Below are 17,562 nucleotides of genomic sequence, written 5' to 3'. Positions count from 1 at the left end.
ATCGCTTGAGCCCAGGAGGCTGATGTTGCAATGAGATCAGGCTGCTGCACTCCAGCCTGAGCGACAGATTGAGACCCTGTCTCAAAAAAATAAATAAAATAAATATAAAATTCACAACAAAGCCACAAGATACGAGAAAGCAAAAATAAAACCAAAATCCCCAATAGCATTATAGAAAAGAGCTCCTAATTTTTTCAAATCAGATGTTTCTAATTTCTGCAGAAAACGGTGGTGGATAAAGGTGTTCTGAATGACTGAGCCAGACACATTTACTAGATCACAAACTCCTACTAAGTATGTATATGTATATATACATATATATATGTATATGTATATATACATATATATGTATATATATATACATATATATGTATATATACATATACATATATATATGTATATATACATATATATATATATGTATATCCAACATATTACCAACTTGTTAATGCTGTAGCCCCATGAATAAGTATTAACTCTTATAAGGCACTCCTTATTCCCAAGACTCAAGTTACTTTATTTCACAACTTACCATGTTCAGTTTCACCATATAGGAAAATGGTTTCTTTTAAAGTCACACACGGCCGGGCGCGGTGGCTCACGCCTGTAATCCTGCCTCGGGAGGCTGAGGTGGGCGGACCACTTGAGGTCAGGAGATCCAGACCATCCTGACTAACACGGTGAAACCCCGTCTCTACTAAAAATACAAAAAATTAGCCGGGTGTGGTGGCGGGCGCCTGTAGTCCCAGCTACTCGGGAGGCTGAGGCAGGAGAATGGCATGAACCTGGGAGGCGGAGCTTGCAGTGAGCCAAGATCGTGCCACTGCACTACTCCAGCCTGGGCGACAGAGCGAGACTCTGTCTCAAAAAAAAAAAAAAAAAAAAGAAAGAAAAAGTCACACACAAATTTCAATGAGCATAAAATAAAATATTTGATAAAGTCAGCTAGGTTATATTTTTCCCAGTGGAAGTTTAGTGTAAAACCTATGCAACTGGGGACAGAGAAACCTCCAATGTGTGAGACTGAAGGGGTCTCAGATGTGCAATTACTGAGTAGAGTCCCATGGTCTTGGAAACCTCAGTGGTATCTTCCAAACTGTGTAACTCAATCGCTAGGGACAAACCTGTAGCCTGACAAATTTAGGTTTATTGACTGAATACAATGAAGGACAGGCACATCAGAGAAGTGTGGAGCATCTTACGTAACAGAAAAAGTTACAGAATTTTGGAGAAGGGTAGAACTAAGATAAATGAAGCAGTGTCTTGATAGACTATAAGCAAAGAACTGTGTTAAAGGGATCAATATCAGGTCTGGACTGCAGAGTGGAACTAGGGTCCTATTTCCTGGGAAAGAAGTTAGGGTAGATGCATATTTTTGTGTTTAACAACCCCTTATCCAAAGCTCTGAAGGTGTAAATCAAAGCTAGTTCTCTGTGTCAAAATGGCTTAGATCTTCCCGACAAAAGCGTGACGTTCATTTTTACTCACAGAATTCCAAACAGTAAAGTTTCTGATAGTCTCTGATTTTACAGAACCAAGTTTCTCTCTAAGAGAGCAGTAGTCACTCAAGGAAGAGGGGTTGTTAAGAATCTCTAGGCTGCAGCAAGTCCTTGGAAGACAAGCAGCTGTATGTTATCCCAGTGTAAGAGATAGCAGGATGGAATTTTACTCTTTCAATGGAGCTAATATTTAGTTTCTTGAGTAGTTCATTTTCTAACTCATTTTATTGTGACCTAGAACACTCCAACCAAAGGTAGCTGGAAAGGAAATCTCCCTGAAGATCACCTTGCTTAGCACAGAACTGAACAGATACACAATTCAAATAATAGGTAACACCTAAGAAGCACCTGAAAACTGCAATACCTAGTTGAAACACTCTTAAGTAGCCTGTGATCTCTTCATCTAAGGTGTTTCAAAGACCTATAATTAAGACCATTTAGATAGTAGTTATTTTAAAACATGGCAATATAACTGTATAACGATTAGTTTCACTTCCTAGAATCTAGACGCAATAATTTTCTCCCAACAAAATAAAGGGGTGCCCAGTTTGACTGAAGTGGTCTTGTGCTAAAAAATAAAAGGTTTCCTCCTGGGGCCGGACGCGGTGGCTCATGCCTGTAATCCCAGCACTTTGGGAGGCCAGGGCGGGCAGATCACGAGGTCAGAAGATCGAGACCATCCTGGCCAACACGGTGAAACCCCGTCTCTACTAAAAATACTAAAAAATTAGCCAGGCATGGTGATGGGCGCCTGTAGTCCTAGCTACTCGGAAGGCCGAGGCAGGAGAATGGCGTGAACCCAGGAGGCAGAGCTTGCAGTGAGCCGAGATCGCACCACTACATTCCAGCCTGGACGACAGAGCGAGACTCCGTCTCAAAAAATAAATAAATAAATAAAAATTAAATAAATAAATAAATAAAAGGTTTTCTCCTATTGTCCACAACATGCGAGTCTCCTAGGTGCAGTCTCCAGTCTCAACAATCCAAAAAGCTACTTCTGAATTTAGAGTAATATGGTCACATTCCTTTTACAGCTAGGAATTGTTTTAAAAATGCAAACTTAACACTTTTAAGCATGCTCAATACTTTTTAAGTTGTTTGCAAAGTAACCCATTTGGCTATGCAGACTGTAAATCATACAACTCTAGAGGGACAACGTTCACGTAGAGTGCGTAGGCGCAGTATCCCAGAATTACACGGTATGGTGACTGTTAAATTTTTGGGAAAAAACAGGACAAAAAAACTCCAAAAAGCAAAAACCTTTATTCAAAATTAGGTTTCTTTCTTAACTAATGGTGTTTTTTGGGCTGGAAGAAGCCAGTGAGAAAAAGCTTTGAAAACTGTAAAATGCTTTGTGACTGCAAGATACTATTACTCCAATGGAGTTCAACATCTCCATTATATAAACCCAGAAGAGGCTGAAATCCGTTTCCTGATACCCAGGGCTTCTTTTGTTGTGCCAGGATTATCTCTCCCCAATAATTAATCACTAATTGACTTAAAACACTAAAAACTCAACCACTTAACCTATTTGTAACCTCAGTCAAGTTAATCATTTCCTTCTAATTTTAATGCATTAAGTTTTATAATAGGCGTTAAACCTTTTTCAAATGCAATGGTTTTTCCTTTAGTCTTTTAATATGTTGACTCACAGAAAGATTGTTTTGTTCTTGGGACAAACCCTACTTGATCACATATATTTTTAATACAGTTAAGTTCTCACTTAACGTCACTGACAGGCTCTTGGAAAGTGGGGCCTTAAGCAAAATGTTGCACGAGACCGTTCTTTCTCATCAACCTTGTAACACAACGTTATTCAAAAACCTGCTTACTGTATATCATTTTGCTTAAAGTTAGAAATTTCCAAGAGCCTACTGATGAGTGAGTTACTGTACTCATTGGTTTCAGTTAGCTAAGTCTGTTTAGCATTTTTGCATCCATATTTTTATGTAAAATGAGCCCCTCATTCCCTTTTTGTCCTTTAGGTGGCTTTGGAATCACCTAGTCAAGGGGAAATGCCCTTATATTTTGAAACGTATAAACTTAAAACAATGCCACCTAACATTTTCTCGGCAAAGGCTCACACTAAATACTCCGCTGGTTTTTCCTCCTGTCAGGTGTATCTCCCCTTAATCTCTTCACATTTTCTCCTCTTCCTCCCTAGAAAATTAGGCCTCCCCACAAAAGTTCTATTATGAACGGTAACTTGCTCCAAAGAAGACAAAATGTGCTAACACCATGACAAAGTGTACCCTGTGACAATGTCACATTGAAAGATCACGAACTGGCTTTGGGTTGTTCACAGTAGGATTCAAATTCCTGCTTCATCTCTCAATAGTTAGGTGAACTGTGCAGTTACTTTATTTATCCTAGCCTCAGGCCTAGCATATGAAATGAGGATAACACATACCTTGAAGAGTTGTGCATGATTTTGAAATATATATAAAGTACCTGGTGGAATTATTTGGCATCTAAGAGTTGCTCAGTAACTGCTAATTCTACTAAGTGAGGAAGTGATTTTTTTTTCAGCTCATGCTGTTAAATGTCCTCAATCCACCAACCCACAATTTAGAAATCCAAAAAGTTCTGAAAATTAAGTACTTTCATAACTTACATGGTGGCAAAACATGATGACCTAAATGTGAGGCCTTTCATATCTCAGTGTGAAAATTCCTAAGTTCACTAGATTTTTTTTTTTTTTTTTTTTTTGAGACGGAGTTTCGCTCTTGTCGCCCAGGCTCCAGTGCAATGGCGTGGTCTAGGCTCACTGCAACCTCGGCCTCCTGGGTTCATGCGATTCTCCTGCCTCAGCCTCCTAAGCAGCTGAGATTACGGGCATGCGCCACCACGCCTGGCTAATTTTGTATTTTCAGTAGAGACAGGGTTTCTCCATGTTGGTCAGGCTGGTCTCTAACTCCCGACCTCAGGTGATCTGCCCATCTCGGCCTCCCAAAGTGCTGGGATTACAGGCGTGAGCCACCGCGACCGGCCCTCACTAGATATTAATGTGATTGTTTATAAGAGTACTACCCTAAACTAGTGATGGTACGTTACTATACAGTACATGCATCCTGTTACCTTTTGGGAATTCCACATTTTTCAAAAATCTTAAACCACATATGACCCCAGTGGTTTCAAACTAGGAATGTGGACTTCTAATATACTCTCTGTAAAATCAAATACTGTATATACAAACAGTAAAAAGGAGAATGGCTAAGATTTATGCAGTCTAAATCCAGCCTTGCTATTATCTCTACACTAACTCCTTGGGTTCAAAGTCATCACTAGTAAACTGAAGGAACTGGACTTAAGTTCTTTCTAGCTTATTTATTTTTTTAATTTAATACTTTTAACTCTCTCTCTCAGCCTGGGCAACATGGTGAAACCCTGTCTACAAAAAATTAGCCAGGCGTGGTGGGCCACACCTATAGTCCCAGCTACCTGAAAGGCTGAGGTGGGAGGATCACCTGAGCCTGAAAGGTTGAAGATGCAGTGAGCCTGTGATCACACCACTGGCACTCCTGCCTGGGTGACAGTGAGACCCTGTCTCCAAAAAAAAAAAAAAAGTATCTCTGAAAATTATTTTAAATATTGAGTTGAGCAAAAATGCTCAAGTTAAACATTTTGGCTGTTTTTCCTAAAATGTTTTATACAGAGAGCTAAAAATCAATGTATATGGAATGTATTCACTATTGAGGAGATATTAAAAAAAACTTGACCATCTTCACACTGAATACTAGGGACGAAAGATTAGTACCATGGAAAAAAATGCTAGTTTTGTATTCAGATCTGAGCTCAAACCTTAGCTCTGCTATTATAGCTCTGTAACTGTAACATATTCTTTAAGCTTGTTTTGTCATGTTATATGGTGATAAAGAAAAATATTTGTTACAGGGTTGTAGTAAGGATAAAACAAAGTGAAAACCTCTAGCACAGTTTCTGACTGCACTTTTTCTCTGTTTGTTGAAAATGAAAACATTTTAAACATTTAAAATGAAAATTTTAAACACTGTAATTTTCAGGTAATTAATTACATGTATGTTGAGCAAAAGTGAATACTTTTCTTATAAAAGTAACTTTCCAGCCCGGCTCGGTAGCTCACGCCTGTAATCCCAGCACTTTGGGAGGCTGAGGCGGGTGGATCGCCTGAGGTCAGGAGTTTGAGACCAGCCTGGCCAACATGGTGAAACCCCATCTCTACTAAAAATACAAGAATTAGCTGGGTGTGGTAGTGGGCGCCTGTAATCCCAGCTACTCTGAGGCTGAGGCAGGAGAATCACTTGAACCTGGGAGGTGGAGGTTCCAGTGAGCCGAGATCGCACCATTGCACTCCTGCCTGGGCAACAAGAGGGAAATCCCATCTCAAATAAATAAATAACTCCCCCATTATTCAGGCATTGTAAATTATGTCTTTGATGGCATGTCTTTGAAGGAATTACGTCTTTTTAGAGGACAGTGACATGTGATTTAAAAAAGTATAGATCCAAGGTTAATAAACTCACTTCTCTCTCTCACACACACACACACAGAGAATACGCGAATGAGCCAGTCTCATCTACAACCGTATTAAACTTGTGTCTTCATGTACACATTTGGTAACAAATTTTGAACTACCTTGAATTTTCAAGTTTCTAGTTTTTCTCTTTAGCTGAGGACTTCTTGAAACTGTTTTGGGAGAGAGAATATTAATTTTTAGAATCCAGGCATAGCCCAAACAATTCTCTTTGAAAAGAAAGCAAACTGGAATCCTGGGAAAGCCGTTAGTTCTCAACATTACTTATAAACATGACAAACAATAAAATAAATTTTATAACAACTTGTAAGAGCTTATGTTTTCACATCTAAATTTTCAATGGTAAGGTTCCTTACAATCTCAAGTGTTAAAAGGTATCAAGCACACTTAGGTTACAAGAAGCAAAAAGATTGGTTTGAGCAACCTAAGGGAGGAGGATCTCTGGAGAGTGTAACAAAGCTGAATTTCAAGAAATCTGGTTTCTAGTTTGGGAAGGTCAGTAAATCTGAGCTTTCTTTCTCACCTCTTACAAGTAACGGCATTTTCCTTCCTTCCTCACAAAGTTGACTCATGAAAGCACTTAAAAAAGTTAAACATGTTACATACTATGTTCTTTAATCAGCACTAATAACATTAATATTGATCGAGCAGAAGGTACAGCGATCATGCGGGTGGGGACCAGAATTGGGAATTGGGAAATCTAGCTTCTCAGCCCAACATTTGCACCTGCTAGTTCGTGATGCAAGGCACCTCACTTATCCAGGTCCCCATTAAACTAGGTTTAATAAAGTGAGTTTGCCTAAACCTCTTCCCAGCTCCAAGGCTAATTTTAAGCTATTAATTTGAATCCAAGGCCTAAAATATTTGAGCTCTCATTTAACAGTCAGCCACTGCAAAAGGTAAAGACAGCAATCTTGTATGAACAAAGTTAAACATAACGTGCTAGACACAGGTCTATGCAACACCACGCAGTAGCCAATAGGTCCACCATACCACCCTTCATTTGGAAATTGATGCTACATTTCCAAATGCTCTTAAAATGTTTAGGTTCATATTAAAATAAAAATGGATATTTATGGTAAAATGAGAACCAGAAAAACTGCAAAATTATACACAGGTCTAAGGGCAGAAATACCCCAAAAGACGACATAGTGACAATATTTTCCAACTTGTGCTTTCTTGTTTTTAAAACAAGGCTGATGATTCTGAAATCAGGTCAATGTCTATCACTTTTTTTTGTTGATGTTAAATGCACTAAGGTAATACAGATTCTTCAATTATACTTTGAAACAACAGCATTTCCCTAAGTCAGGACTTTTTTATTGCGAAATTTAACAAACCACCAAACTCAAGTTTAATTATTTCTGCTTTATTATTGGTCATGAATAAAGACTTCTTTTAAAAAATAATTACAAAGAGAATTTGACTAAAATATACTCGGTTAACCAACTTGCTCTGAAATTAATAATTTGAAAATGGCAAAAAAGAAAAAAAAAAGCCCACAACATATAACTTCACTCTTCAATTAGGGGAAATAAACAAGGTCAAAATTAGTTTAAACAACATACTGAGTAATAAAAAAGTTGTGCAGAAGTCCCAATGCCTCCAAAAAACTGATAGAATGTGCTTAATATATATATCCCCACATGGTAACATAAAAAATCCAAGTTTTCCAGTAAAAATGTTCTGTTCATGTTCCAATACCTAAATCTGGGAAAACAAATTCAGGCAGATGAGATAAGAATGTCACCACAATAAAATAAAGTCATCAAAACTTAGTGAACTAAAGTTTAAAAGGCAGAGGAAAAATAACCTAATTTGACCACACAGTAATTACTTCCAGAAGACAAAAGATCGAATCCAGGTAAAATAAACCTTTATTTTATTGTCTATTTTACCTAATCCTAAAGAAAACATTCTACGTGAGTTGATGAGAGATACATCGGTCAAGTTTTATGCCAAAAAATTATGCATACTATACTCTGAAAGAGCTATCCAGACTCCTTGCCAAAAGGCCAGCATAACTTTCAAAGTAGAGATCGTGAGTTACCACAGATGCTGATTGAAACAGCTAACAGCAGCTCTTTCTCCTCATTCCCACCCCGTGTGTAGGAGTACGCAGTCCCACACCACCACCAGTTGGAGGATGATCTAGTCTGGAGACAGAATGGTGTAGAACAAAACCCTTGCCAGGGTCCCAAACCTCTTTAGAACTCTAATTAAAGATACTTCCGTTTCCCACACAAGTTGGAATGAAGGGGAAGCAACAACTGTTAAAACATTTAAAAACTAAGCCTTTATCTATTTATTTAGAAAACACACTATGCAAAGAAGCCAATTCCTTACATTAAAAATATTTATTTGCGACAGCTCTCCTTTTTAAGGCCTCAACAGATTAGACTAAACCACACCCCTCCATAAATGGCACATTCCATACAATAGCCTTGAAGATCGCATAGGACGATTCCACCGACAGCTGGGGGAATAGCAAACTTGTTGAAATTCCGAGAATGAAGTCTGATGGTTACCCGAACCTAGCCCTTTTATTACTAAAGTCACTCGGGGACAAGAGGGTTACAAAAATATCCCGAGACGCGTACGCGGGTGAGAGTGGAACGAGAACCACACGGGATTTGGGCCGTGCTGTTAACCCGCACCTCCCTGAGTACGGACATTTCCCCGAGGAAGGACATTTCTAGTCGGAGAGAAAAAGCGAACTTTGGGGTTAACTCTCTCAAAACTCTGAGGTGGGGAGAGAGGAAGCAGCCCATTATTTTCCAGGATCCAGTCCCGAACTCTCACTTTTGCCCGGGGGGAAAAAAACGGGTCCCGCCCACGCTCGGCCCGATCCGGGAGGCGGGACCTGCAGCGACCCCGAAGGACAGAGGCGGGGCCGGTTGGCAGTGCTGCCCCTCCCCCCTTTGCTAGGAACACCCCCGTCCGCTAGAGAGAGGGCTCAGGGCCCCCACCCTCGCGCCAGTCGCAGGGGGAAGGGGCAATACGGGTGCCTCCGCCCCTCCTCGCTGAAGGTGGGGAGTGGAGCTCGAGTCCGCCCGCCTCCCCGCACTGGCTCCAAGGGGACGGTCCCGAGGAGGTGGGGCCTCTTGGGGGCGCTGACTTCACACCCCTCCCCCTCCGGCCGCTGGCGGTTCAGGGACACCCCGCCCGCTCCAGTGCGGTGGGTGGGGGAGGCAGCTGAGCAGACCGGAGCCCTGCAGCGGCGCGGGGCGGGGAGGGGCGCGCGCACGGGCGCGCAGCCACCACCCCCGCGCGCCAGCAGGGCCCCCCACGCTCAAGGGTGCGCGAGGGCCCCGAAAGGGAGGAGGCCGCGCGTGGCACCGGGGATGGCGGACTCTAGCCTTCTGTCCCCCACTCTTTTCACCACTCGCCCCCAGCCCCCTCCAACCCGCTCCAGGCCTCAGACTCCGCACTGACCTGACAGGCCGCGACATGTTCGCTGTCGAAACAGGACCGAGTCGAGAAGCCAAAGACCAGGACCCCCCCCACCCCGCGCGCTCGGCGCCCCACCCCCCCCGAACTTCAGCCGATGGGACCGCTGCTGCCGAACCCCGAGCTGCTGGCTTCTCAAACTCCGCTATTCTTTGGTTCAGGGCTCCTGGAACAGACGAGCCCCCCGCTCCCCCGTCTCTTCAAAATGGATGAATCAAACCAGCCGAAAATGCGCCAAAGCCGCCGTGCAACCAAACCCACTAGGGTTTGTGCGCTCCTCCCCAACACGCCTGCTCATTGGAGACTTCTGCCAGATGCGCCCAGATCATTAGTCCGTTTGAATCATCACGTCTTCCAGGCCCCGCCCTGCTCTCTGATAGGCTCCACCTTCACCGTGGGGTCCTGTTAGTCAAGATGCTCTGAGAGCGCACGGCCGCAAAACAAAAATGGTCGCTGCTTAGCCCGCCCCCTGGTTTCCAGTCCAGAGTTGCAGATTCGTCTGGGGTCTTATCTTAGAAAGACTAGAAAAAAAGATTTATATAGGGTTCAGCGTTGCTCAGTGTTAGTTTAATGGTGTTTCATCTCGTCTGCCTTGATAACCTAGAAAATCCTCTAATAGCAAAACCCGTGGGATAGGCAGCAGATTCGTCACTGAGGGGCTGCTACAGAATTGGAGGGAAATTCCTTAGGTTCAAAAAATTTGACCTTAAACCTACAAGCCCCTTACCCTGGCTTCGGCATTAGCCCTCAGGTACCTAATCAGGCTGCTGGTGTAGAGAGGCAGGATCATAATCAAGGAATATCTTCACCCCCAATTTCCATTCTCCATTCTGGACCTTGAGATCCACTTCAGGGTCATTAAAGTCCCAGTCTGGTACATTACTATTTTAAGAAAAGAGTCAGGTGTACAATAACTAAAAGCATGAGCTCAGGGGCCACAAGGTATTTCAGGTGGAATCCCAGGTCCACTACTTAATAGTGGTATAACTTTCCTTCTCTGTGCCTCAGTTTTCTCATCTGTAAAATGGGAAACAAGGGTACCTAAGTGCATAGGCTTATTAGTATTAAATGAGTTGATATATCTATCAAAAGCCTTTAGGATAGTCTCTGGCTCACAGTAAGTGCTATGTAAGTGTTAAATCCAAGTTTTAAAAGATGATTCCATCCCTGGGTAGAGATGGGTGGAGCTGGCTCAAGACCCTATCAATTCTATTGATTTACCCTTGTACTTTGAAAAACAAAACAAAGACTCTTCGAAGTCATATAACTGAAAGTAACACACATCATTTCACTTAAATCCGTGAGCATTTGTTGGATGCCTAACACTCTCAAAGGCAGAACTCAGGATTCCTATGTGAATGGCTAAGGCTGAGTCTGCCATCGGAAATAGACGTCAATACCTGCCACAGTGGAAGCGATCATTTTTGTTTGGTGGCTGTGTGCTCTCAGAGCATCTTGACTAGCAGAACCCCACGGTGAAGGTGGAGCCTATCAGATAGTCGGGTGGGGCCTGGAAGACGTGATGATTCAAACGGACTAATGATCTGGGCGCATCTGGCAGAAGTCTCCAATGAGCAGTCAGTTAATAACCAATTGAAGATACACTTTCCAAACAACGACAACAAAAAACACTCCACATCTGCCCCTGAAAGTCTCCCTTTGTAAAATCTGGCTTCCCAAAAAGAAGAGAATAGCACAGTCCACCAGTGAAGCATTAAACAAATTAATATCTTTTGTCTCTTCCATGTCATTCCACCCTCTGTCCCCCTTATTTTAATTTTTAATTTTTATTTTTTCGAGACGGAGTCTCACTCACTATGCTCCCCAGGCTAGATTGCAGTGGCACGATCTCTGCGCACTGAAACTTCCACCACCCGGGTTCAAGTGATTCTCCTGCCTCAGCCTCCCAAGTAGCTGGGATTACAGGCGTGTGCCACCACGCCCAGCTAATTTTTGTTATTTTTTTGTGGAGACGGGGTTTCACCATGTTGGCCAGGCTGGTCTTGCACTCTTGACCTCAAGTGAGCTGCCTGCCTTGGCCTCCCAAAGTGCTGGCATTACAGGAGTGAGCCACTGCACCCATCCCCTGCAATTTTTTTAAAATTGTGGTAAAAAAAAAAATACATAACATAAATGTACCATTTTAACTGTCTGTAAGTGTACAGTTAAGTGGCATTAAGTACATTCACATTGTTATGCAACCATCACCACGATTCAACACCAGAACTTTCTCATTTTCCCAAACTGAAACTCTGTACCCATTAAACACTAACTCCACACTTTCCCCCTTCCCCACAGCCGCTGGCAACCACCATTTTACTTTGTCTGTATGAACCTGACTGCTCTAGGAATCTCATGTTGGTGTAAGCATACAGTATTTGTCCTTTTGTGATTGGCTTATTTCACTTAGCATAATGGCATCCAGGTTTATCCATGTTGTAGTAAGTGTCAAAATTTCCTTTCTCTTAAGGGCCAAGTAATATTCTATTGTATGTATATACCACATTTTGTTTATCCACTCATCCATCAGTGGACACTTGGGTTGCTTCCACCTTATGGCTATTGTGAATGATGTTGCTGGGCAAGTGGGAGTACAAGTATGTTTGAGTTACCTGCTTTCCTTTCTGGATATATACCCAGAAAGGGAATTGCTAGATCATATGGCGATTCTGTTTAATTTTTTGAAGAATTGCCATATAGATTCTCCATCAGCTGTAGCATTTTACACTCCTACCAGCAATAGTGTTCCAATTTCTCCATGTCCTTGCCAACATTTTTTTTTGTAATAGCCATCCTAATGAGTGTCCATATATGGTTATTTTTGTTTTTGTTTTTTTTCTGTTTGTTTTGTTTTGTTTTTTTGAGACGGAGTCTCGCTCTGTTGCCCAGGCTGGAGTGCAGTGGCGTGATCTCGGCTCACTGCAAGCTCTGCCTCATGGATTCACGCCATTCTCCTGCCTCAGCCTCCCAAGTAGCTGAGACTACAGGTGCCTGCCACCATGCCTGGCTAATTTTTGTATTTTTAGTAGAGACGGGGTTTTGTTACGTTGGCCAGGCTGGTCTCAAACTCCTGACCTCAGGTGATCCACTCGCCTCAGCCTCCCAAAGTGCTGGGATTACAAGCATGAGCCACCACGCCCGGCCTTTTTTTTTTTTTTTTTTAGACAGAGTCTATCTCTGTCACCCAGTCTTCAGTGGCACGATCTTGGCTCACTGCAGCCTCTACCTCTACCTCCTGGGTTCAAGCAATTCTCCTGCCTTAGCCTCAAGAGTAGCTGGGATTACAGGCATGCACCATCACACCTGGCTTTTTGTATTTTTAGTAGAGACAGGGTTTCACTATGTTTGCCAGGGTGGTCTCGAACTCCTGACCTCAAGTGATCCACCCACCTCAGCCTCCCAAAGTGCTGGGATTATAGGCATGAGCCACCGCGCCCGGCTCCATATATGTTTTGACGAAGTGTATTATCATCCCCGCTATTGTCAGAATGCCAGGGCAGAAACTTGGGCGGCAGAGTGATCACCAAGTGGCTTTGTTGGAGGCTCTTTTATTAGGCCAAATTTTTATTATTTTAGTAAACACCATTATTTGGTATTGTGAGATGGGGCAGAGGAATTCTTGTTACTCATTTATTAGGTAGTGAACAGAAATGACCATAGTCAACATTTGCAGGCAGGTGGAAAGTTCAGAATAGGTCTTCAGGGTGTTGGCCTGATAGTGTAGTGCAAGGCCAGTATACAAATGGCCACTGAGTGAAGACTCTCCCCCTTCCAAGTTCAGGCTCATATCCTACCTTTCTCTTCACTGCAGCTTCGGCTAACATCTTCCTTCCATTTGCTCATTTATTCACTTAGTATTTCAATCAACATCGTCTCTCAGGGAAGAAATAACTTAAGACTTGAACTTCGAGTTTACTTTTTAGTGGACAAGTACAGAACTATGGCCAGTAGTGACAAAAGAAGGTGGAATGCAGTCTCCAAGGTCAGTTCCCTCTAACCTGTACCCCAGTGATCTGCCCTGTGTACCTGTCTTAACCACAACCAGTTTGCTGGAAACTGAGGAAGGACACTGATCATAGGATAGGTCAGGTTTTAGAAGCACTATGTGATAACCCTGAAGGGACAGTATGTGTAATAAAACTAGGAGAAACTATGAAAACAGAAAAGCCTCAGGAGACAGAAAAGGCGGAATTATTCCTCTTCCCTGGAAATGAAATCTCATGGCCTTTTAAACACAGTGCTTAATTTTCCCCTGTGATTTTAGTTATGTTTTGAGAAGTACCATTTTCCTTCTCCTTCACATATGTTAGACAATAAGAACTGGCAGTGCTGGGATGGTAAGACTGATGGGTTTTCCATATACCCAACAAAAACCCATTTCCATCAAGGGCTACACTATAGCAGCTGAGAGCTTCATAAAAATTTTTCAGCATTGTGTGCTGGGCACTTCCAGTTCTGTGAACTCATGCAAGTCAACCAACCAGGTCTAAAGACAAAGACTGCTTCTACTGAGCACAGGACCACAGGAGGGTACCACTCTTTGGAGATGCTGCCAGGAAGTTAAAGAAACCTCCAACTCTTTTTTTTTTAATTTCTTATTTTTAAATCTTCTACCTCCAACCTGCTGGCTCTCTCTGTACTACCACTCTAGAAGACAGGATGGGATAGAAGAACTGTGTGTATTGGGTCAGTCTCTCTACAGCCCCAGAGGCCGAGTAGCCTGCTTGGAGATCCATGATTAGAGGAAATTTTCCCTTGTCTTCTTTTTCTCAAGTGTGTATTTCTTTGCTCCAGATTCCTATCTTCCTCTCTACTTTGAATATTAAGAGCTAAGCTTAGGTGATTTTGTACTACTAAACCAATAAAGATGTACAACTCAATGTCCAGTTTAAATTGAAGAAAATACAAGACTAACTTACTGTTTTGCTGGACACAAAATCCATAGAAAATTTATCACTGTAACACTGAGGGAGAGACAGCTTTATCTATGTAAACCACTGACAAATATTGTGAGGTGAACACTGCTGAAAAGGGAGGCCCCAAGGTAGAACAAAAAGAGCACTGAACTTGTAATCAAGATTATCTGTCTCTGAGCTCTGTAATTTACTACCTATGTCCTTTAGCAAATTTCAAACTCCCTGTGCCTCAGCTCCTTCATCTGTGAAATGGGGTTAATTACACTGGTCCTTACCTACTTCACAAGGTTAGCATAATAACAAGAAAAAAAAAGTGGGATCACTTGCGAAAGTAGTTTGTAGACTGTGAAGCACTATGAGCGGTAGAATGGGATCACATTCTCTTCACTAAACGAAAACCCCAAATTCCAATAGCTGACTTATTCCTCCAACAGAATACAACCATCCCTGAATACTGGTAACAGTTAAAAAACTGCTCAGCAGGGCACGGTGGCCCATGCCTGTAATCCCAGCACTTTGGGAGACCAAGGTCAGGAGTTCAAGACCAGCCTGTCTAACATGGTGAAATCCTGTCTCTACTAAAAATACAAAAATTAGCTGGGTGTGGTGGTGCACACCTGTAATCCCAGCTACCAGGGAGGCTGAGGCAGGAGAATGACTTGAACCCAGGAGGTGGAGGTTGCAGTGAGCCGAGATGGTGCTACTGCACTGTAGCCTGGGTGTCAGAGCAAGACTCCATCTCAAACAAAACAAAACAAAACAAAACAAAACAAAACAAAACAAAACAAAACTGCTCACAGCTTCCAGATGACATGAAGAAAAGGTGCAGTAATGAGGAGTGATGACCATCAGCTTGCAGCACTGCAATGCACTTTGTTTCATATGGAGAGACAATGACATTCTCTACCTCCTAACTATTCCTAGGAGAATTAAGCTGCTCCAACCATGACCATATAGGCATGATTTCACCAACTAGTGCCAGCCTTTCTATCTCTGTATGGGTTCCAGCTCGGTATCCCTAGCTGCCTAACAGGTATTTCCACTTGGATGTCCACAAGCTCAATTTATTTATGTCAAAAAAAATCATCTTTCCCACCCACACTATTTTCCTGACTCCATTCCTGTCCTCTGTATCATTTTCCCCTGTCAGTTTTATTGAGGTATAATTGACAAATAAAAATTGTATATATTTAAGTTGTACATTGTGATGTTTTGATACATTATGAAATGATTACCCAGTCAAGCCAATTAACATGTCCATAGCCTCAGTTATCTTTTTTTGGTGTAGTGAGAATACTTAAGATCTACTCTCCAAGGAAATTTCAAGTATATAAAATATTAACTATAGTCACCGTGCTGTACATTAGGGTCTCCAAAACTTGTTCATCTTACAACTGCAAGTTTGTGCCCTTTGACCATCATCTCCCCATTTTTTCCACCCTCTGACCCCTGGTAGCCATCCTCTACTCTCTTTTCCTATGAGATCCACTTTTCGGAGATTCCACACACTGGATAAACAAGATCATGCAGTATTTGTCTTTCTGTGCCTGGCTTATTTCACTTAGTATAATGTCTTCCAGGTTCATCCATGTTGTTGCAAATAGCAGAATTTCAAGAAGGCTGAATAATATTCTGTTGTGTGTATGTAGGTATATAAACACACATATCACATTTTCTTTATCCATTCATTCACTGACAATCTGATTCCATATCGCGGCTATTGCAAATAATGCTGTGATGAACGTGGGCATGCAGATACCTCTTTGAGATACCAATTTCATTTTCTTTGGATATATATCCAGAAGTGGGGCTGCTGGATCATATGGTAGTTCTATTTTTAAATTTTTTGAGGAACCTCTATACTGTTCTCCACAATGGCTGTACCAATTTATATTCCCACTAATGATGTATAAGGGTTCCCTTTTTTCCACCTCCTCACCAACAGTTGTTATCATTTGACTTTTTGAGAATAGCCATCCTACCAGGCGTGAGGTGGTATCTCATTGTGGTTTTATTGTTTTTGTTTTTGTTTTTTGAGATGGAGTTTCGCTCTTGTCCCTCAGTCTGGAGTGCAATGTTGTGATCTCGGCTCACTGGTTTGAGCGAGTCTCCTGCCTCAGCCTCCCAAGTAGCTGAGATTACAGGCACCACCACATCTGGCTAATTTTTGTATTTTTAGTAGAGATGGGGTTTCATTACGTTGGCCAGTCTGGTCTGAAATTCCTGACCTCAGGTGATCCACCCACCTTGGCTTCCCGAAGTGCTGGGATTACAGGCGTGAGCCACAGCGCCCGGCTTATTGTGGTTTTGATTTGCATTTCCTTGATGACTGTGATGTTGAGCACCTTTTGATACACCTGTTGAGCACCTTTTCATATACCTGTTGGGTGTTTGTATGTCTTCTTTGGAAAAATGTCTATTCAGGTACTTCTTTGTCCATTTTTTATTTGGGTTATTTGGTTTTTTTTTTTTTTTTTTTTTTTTTTTTGCTGTTGAGTTGTATGAGTTCCTTATATATTTTGGATATTAATGCCTTACTGAAAACATGGTTTGCAAATACTTTCTCCCATTCTGTAGGCTGCCTTTTCATTTTGTAGATTGTTTTCTTTGCTGTGCATTATCACCTTCCTCTTAGCTATCTGTGTTCAAATCTTGGTACTACTGACTGTCTTATGCCTCACTGTTAGTCTTCAAAGTGGAAACCTCTTGATTCCTTCTTCATTGCATTTGTCAAATTCATTTTTCACTTGCCATTTACATTGTCACCATTCATGCTTAAACTACTATAACAGTCTTTCTTCTTTCCTTTTTCTGTAAACTGTAGTAGATACAACAGGCAATACTACCTTCCTAAACCACAGTACTCATATCATTCTCATACTCAAATTTTCAATAAGTCCATACAGCTTCCACAATAAAGGCTAAACTGTACTAGCATTTAAGCTACCACCAGACAGATTTCTCAAGCCCAAATCTAATATTACTCTACTTAAAATATCTCCACAGACCAGGCACAATGGCTCACGCCTGTTATCCCAGCACTTTGGGAGGCTGAGGCAAGTGGATTACTTGAGGTCAGGAGTTCGAGGCCAGCCAGACCAACATGGTGAAACCCCATCTCTACTAAAAATACAAAAAAAAAAAAAAAAAATTAGCTGGGCATGGTGGTATGCGCCTGTAATCC

General features: G+C 41.9%; 1 protein-coding gene across 2 annotated transcripts in view; it reads right to left on the bottom strand.

Annotated features, from left to right (window-relative positions):
• NUCKS1 (nuclear casein kinase and cyclin dependent kinase substrate 1) overlaps nucleotides 1-9,778 on the bottom strand; it is a 36,743-nt gene extending 26,965 nt beyond the window's left edge. For both annotated transcript variants that reach the window (XM_055234744.2, XM_055234745.2), the window contains exon 1: nucleotides 9,448-9,778. In XM_055234744.2, the coding sequence (XP_055090719.1) occupies nucleotides 9,448-9,464 (17 nt within the window). In that variant the 5' untranslated portion in view covers nucleotides 9,465-9,778. The remainder of the gene's footprint in view (nucleotides 1-9,447) is intronic.
• Between the last annotated feature and the right edge of the window lie 7,784 nt (nucleotides 9,779-17,562).

This window comes from Symphalangus syndactylus, chromosome 19 (assembly GCF_028878055.3).
Source record: "Symphalangus syndactylus isolate Jambi chromosome 19, NHGRI_mSymSyn1-v2.1_pri, whole genome shotgun sequence".
NCBI classification, from domain to species: Eukaryota; Metazoa; Chordata; class Mammalia; order Primates; family Hylobatidae; genus Symphalangus; species Symphalangus syndactylus.
This window is presented reverse-complemented; position numbering and strand designations above follow the sequence as displayed.